This window comes from Cryptosporidium andersoni (genome assembly GCF_001865355.1).
Source record: "Cryptosporidium andersoni isolate 30847 chromosome Unknown contig_2, whole genome shotgun sequence".
NCBI classification, from domain to species: Eukaryota; Apicomplexa; class Conoidasida; order Eucoccidiorida; family Cryptosporidiidae; genus Cryptosporidium; species Cryptosporidium andersoni.
Window position 1 is genome coordinate 99,328 of NW_027122843.1, and position 12,692 is coordinate 112,019.

Consider the following 12,692-nt stretch of genomic DNA (forward strand, 5'->3'; position numbering starts at 1 on the left):
GGTACCTTACACTGCAAATTATCTTGTATACTATCGTAACTACTCTGATAGAGGTCTACTTGTATATGACACTCTAAGTACCGCCAATACTAAATTTTTGTACGTCAGATATATTTTGGTAAAGATATAAAAAGTTGGGAAAATTAAAGATTTTATTAGCTTATAAAATGATAAAGAGACTCCCATTATACTCAACAGAGCTACTTGTGTCAGTATTGAGGGATTCTGAGTCTTATAAGGAGTTTAATAGACAAATTAGAAAGGTATTTGATGAAGATGGGGATGAAGATGGGGATGAAGATGATAATGGACAAGATAGCGATACAACGTTGTTGGATAGTACTATAGATGAAACTATAGAAGTAGAAGAGGAAATATCTGAGACTGATGAAGATAATAAGTTTCCCGGAAAATTTCATTGCAAGCTATGTCCTGAAAAGAAGCTGATAAGCAAGGAGGATTTAGAAAAACATGTTAAATCTAGAATTCATCAAAAACGTGTGAAAATATGGGAGGATGACCAAATACGTGGTGAAAAGTTAAGAAGAAGATTTAATAAGTTACACAATCTGGGAGAATATAGTGAAGATTTTGAAAGCGACCCTGAGAGTATTGAAAAGCCCAGTTTAGAACAAATAAAAGAGCAAGAGAAAAAGAAACAGTCAATGAAAACAAAAAAGAGGGGAGTGAAGAGAAAGAAATTAAGGGTAAAGCTGTTAAATGAAAATAAGGTACAGAGGAGAAAGATGAAATCTGCAGAAAAGAACAATATTTAGAGCATAAGCTTGGAAAATTGAAATAAAAGAATTTAGCTATTATAAATTATAAGTAGAAATCTTAATATATTCTATTATATCTGTATATATTTAAATATTTTTTTTTTTGTGGAATTACTATAAAGTATAAATATTAGGCATATTATTTTGTATGTAATTTCAAACCTTCAATGAGTAATTGAATATATTCACTTTTTATGTTTATTGCTTAAAATGTCGGAATTATGTACTATCTCATTAAAATTAGCTTAAGGTATATAATTATAGATGTAGGGTGAGTCAGGATTTGTAGTGATAAAGTCTCTCTCAGATAAAGATGTAACTCTAGATAAAATAAAACCTTTGGTAGGTTGAAATACTTCAGTCATAGTCATTACCTTTGATACAATGTCATCAGTATGTAGAGATTTGTGCTTTTTAAGTACTTTTATAATCGCTGAATCAATTAAGTGGCTACGGTCTTCATTAATTCTCTTAGAGAATATATCTTCTGTTTTCTTAGATTTATCGGTCTTGTTTGAAATATATTCAAGAGGTATTAAGTATATTATATCTTGAGTTTTCTTTTGATATATTTGGTTAATATTTACTTCGAAATAATCTTCACAGCTAATTTTTTCAAAGTCTGGTATAAACCATACTTCCTGTGAGCTTGAAATATTTTTAGAAGTTAATCTGTCATGTTTACTTGAGTTTCGAAGTATATCTAAGCTTGAACAAGTAGTATAATTGTGACTTTTATTTTTGTTAGGAATATATCGAAGAGGTGAATTTTCTTTGTCATAGCAAAGACTAGAAAGGTTCATTTTTAAAAAAGATAAATCAGAACACTTAAGTATATCTTGGATTTGTCCAAATGTCATAGAATTAAACTCATTAAAGAGATAATACAAAACAATCATTTGGAGTGTTGTACATTCCAATATACAAGATCTGACTAAATCTTCAGTCTGATAGTTAATGGTAACTTGAGCTTTCCCTATGCTGAAGTTCCACTGTAATTTTCTTCTCTCATGCTTAGTTTCAAAAAAGTACAGAAATTTACTTAACTCAATTTCTATGTCTTCACTAATACAACAATCAACATGTTTGTCTATTAACCAGTATCCTGATGTTAGTATATTATATTTAATCTGCTCAGGCTCTATTTTAGATATAATATTTGGAGAATTAAATTGTTTGTATTGACAGTTTAATAGTTCAGATTGCATTAAATCAGCTAATACACCTTCCATTTTAACACTATATCCAAAACCACATTCAGATCTAAATTTAACAAGCACATAATGTTCCAAGTCTCTTTTTGCATCAGGAAACTCAAGCATTCTTCTACATAATAATCTGCGATATATAATTTCAAACATATCCTTATCTGGAATAAATTTAAAGAGCCATAAAAAAGTATCTAAAACTTTATTTTCCTCCGAAATATTATTGTTAATAAAACCACTACGTATTATTTTATCAAGCCCATTAGCAATCCAATTATTAATAAAGTCTGAATCACTTTTTTGAAGAAACTCTTCAAAAGCCAAATTTATTGTCTGAGTAAAGTCTGGATATCCTCTAAAGCATTCATCTAGCAAAAATTTACAACGATTTTTTAAGTTCTCGATATTAACTATATATTCAATACTATTTGATTCTTTATTTAAAATCTTTGTATCAAAATATTTTAGTAATTCTAAGTTGATAAAGTTTCTAAGGGAGTTTTTGAGTGCTAAAAAACACTTCTGAACTCGGCTCATTATACGAAATAGTCTCTGTAGATCAGCCTGCTTGCCAAATTTAAGTTGTAAATATATACAGCTATCTGAAGTGATGTTTACCAGAAATTTATCACAAAATGGTACAATCCAAATATTATCTAATGTTGAAATAAGATCTTCCCAAATACTTGTGACCAAATACTTTTCTACTAGACTCTTCTCATTTAAATAATATTCCTCACATGCTTGCAGAAATTCACTTGATTCTTCTAAGTTTAGTTGATCATTACTAATATATTTTTCAACAATAGTATTATAATAGCTTATTGTGTAACTCAAAAATTTCTCTTGAAAAAGAGTTTTATATGCTATTCGCTGATCTGTTTCTAAATTTGTAATTGTTCCAAATTTCTTGTAATTTATTAATAATAAAATGAAGTCTGTTTTTAATGATCCCAAATCTCCCCTTGGAACTTTAACTACAAAACTAGGGTAAGAGTAAGGTTCTTTATTTAATTGCATACTATTAGAGTCTTGATATCCAGGGGAATCTAACATTTCTGTAGGCAAAAGCTGGATATCAACAATTTCAGAAGGTAATTCATAAAGCTTCTTAAGGATCTTGTTTACTACAGTTGCTTTCTCGGCACTATACTCTCCTGTAGTGCGATAAATTTCTATAATATGTAAGATATTGTTGATCATTCCATCTTCTCTAGCTCTAGTCTCAAGATAGAATTGACGAAACAAACACATTCCAGTCAAGAAAATAGACATTTTAGTATTTGGAAGAACATAATTCTTTTCCAAATACATTAAGACGTCCCTTAAAGTAGACAAATTAATTTCATACTTCTCCCAGGTTTCCAAAATCTTCTCTAGTGTTGCTTCTTCAGTAGATTTAATCCTTAAGTAATTCACCAAGTAGAATAAAATACCTCCATATAGCATACCTCCATATTTATTTAGAGTTAATCTATAACAGCTCCTATATAAAACTTCAAAGCTCAATTTGTGACTTTGTCCTCTTTCTATATATTCCAAGCTATTGTATATAATTGAATATAAAGATATGGCCGTCTCTTCATCTATGTAAGATTCTAGAAGGAACGGACTTAAACCAGCCATCCTAATTCTATTACTCATTAGACATGCATTCATACATCTATATTACTGAATAATTTGAAATTGAAGTGAAATAGTAGCAAAAGGTAGTATTGAAGCTAAATTTTAATAAAGTACCTCTTCCGCCACTACCATTTAAAAAATACGTAGTTAGATCAAATAAAGGAGAAAATTATGTAGGTATAAGCTATGCTAGCTTGAGTTATCTATAACAATATCTAGTCATTAAAGGAGATAAACTCAGCAGTTTGTCCTAAAAAGAGATCACTATGACCTTTTGGCGAAAGAATGACTTTCGGCATAAAACTGTAACTAAAGAGGAATGCTTAGCAGCCGAAAAATTTTTACAGCAAGAGGATGCTATAATGGATGAAGATGTCTGTAAGCATATACAAAATTTTGTTGCTTATAAGACTTTTATAGAAAGGAATAATCGGGAACCTATTGAGATGACCTCTACAGAGTGTCTTGAGGAAATTGACATTCCCAACCACAAATTACTGATTGAATGCTTCAACATGTTAATTAAAAATTATCAAGGATATGCCTCTATGTGTGAGATTGTATCTGCGTGGATTTGTAATTTGGATGAAATCCCTGACTACAGTAGCAATGAAGATACTTCTCTATATCGACAGAAGATGGCTAACAACTCCCTTCATATTAAAAAATTGAAACCAACCAAATCAAGATCAACTGCTCAAAGTTTAATATATAATAATATGATAGAATCAATGGCTTTGCTAATTGAAAGATATTTTGATACTGAGGCTTTACGAAGATATATGGACGAAAATCGTGAACTTCTGGGGCAGGGAGGGTGGCAGCCTCCTCCTTGCTATTGGAGCCTAATGAAACATCCTGCAACAGTAAATGCTATTCAGAAGCTGTTTACAAGGAATCGTAAATCTGAATTTCTGCTTGCATTTTTGCAGGACTTGCAAAATTTTTCAAAGATAAATCCTAGTATTGATTGTATGCCAAAAAACATGGGTTTTTCTTCTACCAGTAACTTCAGTGTCTTTACTAGAAATGTGACTGAGCTTTTAGCTGATTTTTTACTGACAGATGAGACTGTAGAAGCTGCATTACAAGGAGTTCAATCTTTACCATTGAGTGGAGGAATAAACAATCCTTTGTTACATCAAGTTGAGAAATATGAAAAGAAGGGTAAAACAACTCCTAACACATTGCAGAATATATGCTCAGTATTTAGCCAATCAGAAAATGCGTACTTTTATGCTCAGGCTTTACTGCATTACATGATAATTTGGCGAGGAGATTATTCTGGCTGCAGAAGATTGAGTCAGATGCTTTATCACTATGTACGTGTAACACTTCAAGAGCCCCGAGTTGCCCAATTGAATCTTTTATTTACAAATATTACTCATTTCCCTGAGCTTTATAAATTATGCAAGTCTATTTTTAGAATGGACCCTTCTGTACATGACAAAGATTTTGTTGTAGAGAGTTTGGGAGGTTTTGAATTTGCTACCAAGTTTATAATGAATCCTAGTCAAATTTGTACTTTACATGATATTTTAAAGAATATAGTAGAAAGATTTGAAGCTCTGCAAGTTTTATTACATGAAAGAATACCTAGTAAAGTTCAATCAAATTCTAATTTTGGCGATAAGAAACAAAATAATTCTACCGATGAATTGGCAGATGTAGATGATTCCAGTGAAATTCTTTATGATAGTTCAAGTGAGAATGAGAACTCAACTTGTAGTGAATCTAGTACAAATGAGTGGGCATCTTTGGGATCTTTGCAATTTTCTCTTAAAGATCTTGAAATGAATGTTTTACAGGACCAACTTTCTCCTGTAGCTCATTTGCGTTTTAATGACCAGGAATTGAGTAGTTCTGAGAACAGCCAAGAAATTAAAAATGAAAATCTTATGGATAAAGAGGTAACCAACAACTCCAAGGATTGTAATTTCAATTCTAAAAGATATAAGCCTGTTATAAATAATGTAGAGGATACAACAAATAAAGGGATTAATGAAAGCAAATTTCATGATGAAACAATTTTTGACATGCCCTCAGTTAGTAGGATGGGTGATATCCCTGGAAGTGATAATATTCAAAGACTTAAGATCGGACCTGAGCGACCCCCTATGGATGCTTTGAGAGAAAGTGCATTGTTAGATACATTGATTGACATTTTGGTTAACACTAGAATATGGTTAACCCCTGAAGAGCAAAGTAAAACAATTGATTTGTTGTTAATATTGTCTGTATATTCACCATATGAACTTCTTTTATTTTTAGAAGAACAAAAAGAGTGGGACAATATTAAATATGATAATGAATACAACGTAGACTATAACCAAGATATCTGGAGTAACTCTGAGGATGAAATGAATGAAGCATTAGAAACTGGTCAAAGGGGGGAGAGTTTATCTGATTTTGTCTCCTCAGGTTCTTCCTCAATAACATCATCCAATATTATAGTTAAATCTGATGACAAACTTAATAATACAGTTGAAATCTCTTCATGGGTAAAGTGCAAGAGAAAGCGTATAAATTGCATCTCAGCACCTTCTTCTCCTAAAACTTTATCAAGTGGCTCTTCTTTCTTATCTAATAATATTAAAATCTCGGAGTCCAGTGTTGGGTGTAAGAGTACAATTGACTCTTGTATTTACCGAAATGCTCATAGTCAGAAAATCCTAGGCTCTTTAAAAGGTATGTCTGAAAGTAAAGTTCAGAAAATGAAAGAACAATTTCGTAGGCTGCGTGAATTATGTGATCGCTTCAAGAACCAAGCTAGAAAGGAACTCTTTAGAATATATATGGTAATACACGACAATCTTATTAAAGAAAACTTAAAATGGGCATATTTTGATCAATTGATAAAAACTCCTATAGGAGCCAGCGTAGTCCTACGTTATGTCGAGGTATTTTTACTTTCAGTGGAATCCAAATCTAGCCCTTTGGTAAGATTATCTTCGAGCATTGTTGCATTATTAAAACACATTACACAATGGCATCCTAAAAAAAGAATTTGTGTATTTCATCTTTTACGATTATGCTTGGAAAATGACCTTTTAGAAACAAATGCTGGTAACAACAGAAGTGGAGGTACTGGTCCAGAAAACACAGCATCCACAAAATCTGAAAAAAGACGATGGATTATTGACTTTTATGTATATCTTGTTGGAGGAGGTCTTTTCGGAGCTGTTTTTGCATATATGGGACAGGCAGGTGTAAGGTATTTAGACAAATCACTAATTAGGGATTTTACCATTAAATTGGCAGAATACTGTGGTCCTCCATATAGTGGTGAATTTTCGATTGCATTTATGGGATACTTGGTCAGTGCACATAATATTGGAGCTTTAGATTTATCTGCATTTTGTGACGGTACATTATCCAAGACTAATCCAAAAGTGAAAGTAGCTTTGTGTGAAATAGTTTCAGTTGTTGAACACATTGAAAGAAGTAACACTGTACATCAAAATATCCCAAACACTTCATGTCAAACATCTAGAATAAATGAGCCACTTAGACCTACGAGACTTGATCCTCAAATTGTGATTGATCAATACAACTTCCTTAAACAGTTTGTTGGCAAAAGTATAAAACAGGAAACTTTTAGAGGTAAAGGACTTGGAAAGGCTTGGTACCAAACTATTTGACAACTTAAAGTTTTATTTAGAATAGTTATATTTAGTAAATTCAACTTTTTATTAGAAAATAAATCTTTTATAAGAATCTCTTCAATTGACCTAGTCTTTATATTCAAGTCCAGATGCCAGGTATTCTTCTATCTCAACTACACAAGAGTGAATACTAGAGCAAGGTTTACCTGTAATTTTTGACAAATGTTCTAATAGTAAAATATATGCTAAAGGAAGAGAACTTTCTATCTTTGTATGTTTTTGTTTAGAGTGAAAATATTGTGGAAGAGGTATTACAATTGAAGTAAATATACCCGGATTTTGAAATAAAGTTTGGATAATATTAAGCTTATGATGGTATAAATGATCAAGGAACAAGTCAAGTCTTTCGTTTGAGATTCTCATAATAGATGGGTCATTAATCATAGGATTATGATTTTTAGAGAATGTATCTTGAAGATCTTTGTGTTGTTCAAGACTAATGCTCTCAACCAAATGTTGAAGAATTCGGGATGTTTCGGTACAAGAGTGATTTGAAGATAATACAAACTTCCAGCTGTTAAGAAGTTGACTTCTTTTTTCTCTATCACAGTACTGCCATGAGTTTAATAAATTATTATCAGATAAAATTGAAAGTTCGTTCTCTTTTTGTTCAAACAGTAATGAAGAGAACACCTCTCTATTAGATGGTAAGTACTTTGAAAGTGAAAGCAATTTTGTGAATACATCACCTATTAAGAATTCAAAGCTTGGAAATATAGGACAAGTTCCTGACCAATTGTTTGCTCCATATTCCTTTTTGGCATTTTTTCTGTTCTTCCTTGTTTGTATATAAAAATCTCCTCTTGTACTTTTGGTTGGTCTTCCAATATTTTCTTTGTTCTTCGTCGTCTTTGAGCCCTTTAGTAGCAAAGTATTAACTAATTCCTTTATACCCTCTTTATTGATAAATTCAGAATGACTTAAGGATTCAACTAACCAAGCTATTGCAGATATTCCACTCCATTCAATTCCATGCTGTTTAGAATAAAAGTATTTCTCATTTATACTTTTAGTTTTCTCATTTATTATTTTTGCAAGCCATCGAGAGTTAGCTACTTCATAATAAATACTTGCTGAAAAAGGTTCTACTTTTGATTCTAAAGCTTCAGGATATTTTGATATATCTTCTTGATTGTACTCTTGACAAACAGGTACAGGGTGATATACAAAGATTGGCCATACAATTCTTGCAATTATAATAATAACAGAAGCAGCTATAATTTCAGGCTGAGTTTCCTTTAATAGATATTGCATCTTCTTTTGAGAATAAAAGTTTTCCCAAAAGGAGATAACTAATGGCTGGATTGCAGAATTACCACTATAACTAAAGCATCTACACTGTGATAATATCCTATGTATTAGTAATGGAATATTAATACTGGGAATTTTTATATTGATAATATCTCGGAAAAATTTTAGCAGTTTATCCAATTCAGATGAACTTGGAATACGTGAAATTTGAGTCACCGATCTCATATTTGTTGAAGCATTCATATCATTATCCCACTTAAATCCTGCATCTTTTAGCCATGAAGGTAGCAAGCTATCAGATTTTAAAATATCAATTTTACCAGTTCTAACCCATTCTACAATATCACTTGATGTTACAGGGTATCCACATTTTAAAAGGCCTATCCATATAATAGTTATAATCAAACTAAAGTCCAGTTTAGGATATTCCAACATTGTATTTTCAGATCCTTCATTTTGATTATCTCTACTATTGTCACCATAATTGCCACTTTCTCCTTCCTCCACTTCAAGACCACAATTTTGACTATATTGAGTCAGTCCAGTACTTGATACTATCTGTACCAATTGTATATCAGATATATCTTGAATCAGTCGATGTATCTTATGAATTCTCTTAAACTGATAGTCTATATCAATATTATCTGAGGAAACATTGTAGCAACTATCATTCACAAAGGCCACATGATCTTCACCAATATTTCTATTATGGCTTTCATTATTGCTAGTATTTAATTGATGAGGGCTCAAGCAGTCCTGGTTTCTATTTGAGTTACTCACTATAACTCCGTAATTATTCCTTTGAGATATGGTGTCATATTGTAATATCGGTGTATTTACACTATCTATAGAAGGGTTTAAAGTTCCAACTTGTATATTAATATCGGATAAATTCGATTCTGTATTTAAATTGTCACTTTGTACACAATACTCCCCTAAAATCCATTGATTGAAGTCATCCAAGTGGGTAATACTACCAAATATTCCACCATCATCTTTACGTATAACTTCCCAATAATATAATTCTAAAAAGTCATGTTCATATATCATGTCAATCACACTTTCAATAATATCAGTCCTAGAGTTTGTATGTTTGCTTTTCCAGCTAGTATAAGGTATATTTCTGTAGTTAGCAAGAATTTGAAGTTTTCTTGCCGATATTTCCCATTCTTCATAATTTCTATTTGGGGTTATTCGTCTATCTTTATAACCCTTTCTACTTGTTGAATTAGATGAGCTTGTAATTAATGTATTAGAAAAGTTTTTAAGTATATTATTGCATAGCTTTATAATATATCCGAGACGATCAAAACCCATTCTCTGCTCCACTAACTTAAGAAAATCATTGTTCTCAATATATTCTCTATATTGTAAGTTAATAGAGTTATCTTCACATCTTTTTTCATATTCTCCATTACTCCTTAGGGTTCCGTCTTTTATTGAAAATGTCTCATTAAATGGAACCTTTAGTACTGATCTTCTCAAATCTGCAAAGAAAGTACGAATAGGAATCTTTGCTCTACACATATGACTTAAGTATTCAAACCATATTTTATGGGTAACTTTAAGAATTTCTCTCTTCACACCTCTTTTAATAACCAAGTCCTTTAGAATATACTGGATCATAAGTTGAACTCCAATAAAGAAATCTTCATTCTTAATAATACTCGGCTTATTATTGAACCATATATCTATGAGAGTTTGATGAATCCTGGAGTTATCACTTTGAGAAAGCAAAGAATAGTTTTGGCTATTTTGAGAAGCAGCAACTTGCTCAGTGTCTTGGGATTGAGATAACTCAGATTGTGTTACTCTTGCAGTTGTTTGACTTGCACGTCTCACAATATTCCTCGAGCCATCTCCACCTCCAGTCAGCTCAAAGTAAATATCATCTAAGTCCCTATCAAGACCACGGATTTCTTGTTGTTGAATTCCACAATCTTCACAATAGTATTCTCCAGTATTTGAGTCTGCAACAACTCTATTACTTCCACAACTTTCACATATGAATGAACTATCATCACAAGGATATTCCATAGAATATTTGGTAGTATAGCATCAGAAACAAAAGATAATTATTAAAGAGGAATGTGACTTAAATTTAGCGGGTACTTATCTAGTCATACCTGGGAACTATTTTCCAGTATCTTTGATAATTCGGATATATCTCTAGAAATTTCTTGAAGAAAAGTTGGTAATATGAAATTCCTAGATTTAAATAATCTGCAATCAGGATCGAAACATTTTTGATAAAATATGCCCCTTTTATTATTTATAATTAGCTTAATACTATTAGATTGATGCTCTCTTTCAATATTCATGCAGAATTTGTTATTCTTGTTCAATGATAATATTAAAAGGTCTGATTCAGCTATATAGATAGATGACGATATATATGGATGAAGATTTAACACTGAAGATATTGGAAAGAGGTCCTTAATATTAACCATATCATTTATATTACTAATAGCAGATTTCATTATTAGATCCAAGTCTAAATCAGTTAATGTAATATTAATTTTTGAATTCTGAACAATTTGATTCCAAAATATGATTGTAAAATCAACTATTAGTGTTAAATGTTCAGGTATGTTGTGCTGTTTCCTTGAAGTATTGAATAAAGTCCCAGCATTTCTACTTTTATCACTGTAAGTGTCTTTTTGGATCTTATATTTACTACTTTCTATTATGTACAAATTAGGATGACTTATACACCATTTATTTTTGAGTTGGTGAATATTTATTACAGAGTGACTGTTTGAAATATTATAAAATGTTACCATTGACCTAAGAAATTGAACTGAAGGGGTATTAGATATACGGTATTCATTATAATTTTCATCCAATTCTAAAGATTTAGACCTACCATACTTCGTTGAAAATAATAATCTGAAGCAGCGATTTTTACTATATACTCCAACATCTATTAAGCTGTGCAATTTCGGAATTTCTTGACTAGAGGTTATTTCTAATTTTCTGGTAACATCCTCTGATTTAATATAATCGACAAATTTTTCTACAAATAGACCCATTATAGCATTATTTGGAAATAAAGTGGAAATATTTTTGTTATTTTCTAGATATTTTACAATAATATGATATGAAAACTTAGCGTCAGTAGTTGAATCTAAGTAAATAATATCCTTGCTAGTTAAATGAATATCAAATTCAGTTTTTATCCAGTATATAAGATGACGAATTATTTTTCTTAAGAGTTTATGGCCTGATAAATCTTGTGGGTATGCTTGCTTGTTATATTCAATATCAAAATATAACCAGCATGGGAAATCATGTATAATAATTTCATAGAGGTGTCTTTGAGAGGAACATAATGAATTACTGTAGTTCCAGAGTTTTTGGTATGAACTTACAATATATCTTCTTCTTCCCTGTCCATTTAGTTCTTCTGCAAATATACTAAATGGCATCAAAGGAATTTGATTCAAGGAATTCGACTCACAATTTAGGGGGGAAAAGTGGTAAATTAAAGAACTATAATACTCAAAAGCATCTGAAAGAGTATTGAAGGATTTAAACAGATTTTTCAATAATTCCAAATTCTGAGTACAGTTGTAATACCCACACTGTTCAAGTTCACTTTCCAGCTTCTCATTATTAGTCTTGAATTCCAAGTTTTCATTGTATAACTTAGTAAATATTGCTTCAGATTCTTTTTTGCCATAAAAGGATGTTGGAATCATTAGAATCTTAAAGTTCACTTATAAACATTCCCATACATAAAATTAAAAAATAATTGTATAGGATTTTAACTATTTTTTAATTTAGTATTTGTTGAATAAAAAGTTTATGAGAAGATTTATTAATATGAAAAATAATCTGGTGTTAAATCAAAGATTACAGTAGTCCATAAAATTTGGAATTTTGGTCTTCAAGTTATTAGATGTAACATGAGTTATAACCCTTTAAATTTCAAGGATTACATATCTTTATAAAAAGATAAAAGTTTACAGTATATTTATGTTAGATATAGGCGAAGTTTAATATTGTAGATAAGCAATATTCTAAACCCCACAAGGATTAGTTATATATTTATAAGGCTCAACTCATTATCTGAGGTGACATATGTAGCGCTTGAGACAAGACGAATCTTCAACATGCAAATTCGTCTGCAATTTTAGATTGAGGCTTATATACTTCATTCT

At 30.9% G+C, this 12,692-nt stretch overlaps 5 protein-coding genes across 5 annotated transcripts; 2 read left to right on the forward strand and 3 right to left on the reverse strand.

Annotated features, from left to right (window-relative positions):
* Positions 1–167: 167 nt before the first annotated feature.
* Positions 168–776, forward strand: cand_000590 (uncharacterized protein; the record flags this gene model as incomplete). Its single annotated transcript, XM_067210309.1, has 1 exon — positions 168–776. One exon carries the CDS (start codon positions 168–170, stop codon positions 774–776), a length of 609 nt encoding a protein of 202 aa, XP_067068384.1.
* Positions 777–1,024: 248 nt separating this feature from the next.
* cand_000600 (cullin family protein) lies at positions 1,025–3,613 on the reverse strand (the record flags this gene model as incomplete). Its single annotated transcript, XM_067210310.1, has 1 exon — positions 1,025–3,613. The coding sequence occupies one exon, from the start codon at positions 3,611–3,613 to the stop codon at positions 1,025–1,027; it is 2,589 nt and encodes an 862-aa protein (XP_067068385.1).
* A 266-nt stretch (positions 3,614–3,879) lies between these two features.
* Positions 3,880–7,254, forward strand: cand_000610 (uncharacterized protein; the record flags this gene model as incomplete). The annotated part of the gene is made up of 1 exon (XM_067210311.1): positions 3,880–7,254. The coding sequence occupies one exon, from the start codon at positions 3,880–3,882 to the stop codon at positions 7,252–7,254; it is 3,375 nt and encodes a 1,124-aa protein (XP_067068386.1).
* A 90-nt stretch (positions 7,255–7,344) lies between these two features.
* Positions 7,345–10,566, reverse strand: cand_000620 (uncharacterized protein; the record flags this gene model as incomplete). The annotated part of the gene is made up of 1 exon (XM_067210312.1): positions 7,345–10,566. One exon carries the CDS (start codon positions 10,564–10,566, stop codon positions 7,345–7,347), a length of 3,222 nt encoding a protein of 1,073 aa, XP_067068387.1.
* Positions 10,567–10,649: 83 nt separating this feature from the next.
* On the reverse strand, positions 10,650–12,230 carry cand_000630 (herpesviridae UL52 UL70 DNA primase family protein; the record flags this gene model as incomplete). The annotated part of the gene is made up of 1 exon (XM_067210313.1): positions 10,650–12,230. The coding sequence occupies one exon, from the start codon at positions 12,228–12,230 to the stop codon at positions 10,650–10,652; it is 1,581 nt and encodes a 526-aa protein (XP_067068388.1).
* Positions 12,231–12,692: the final 462 nt, after the last annotated feature.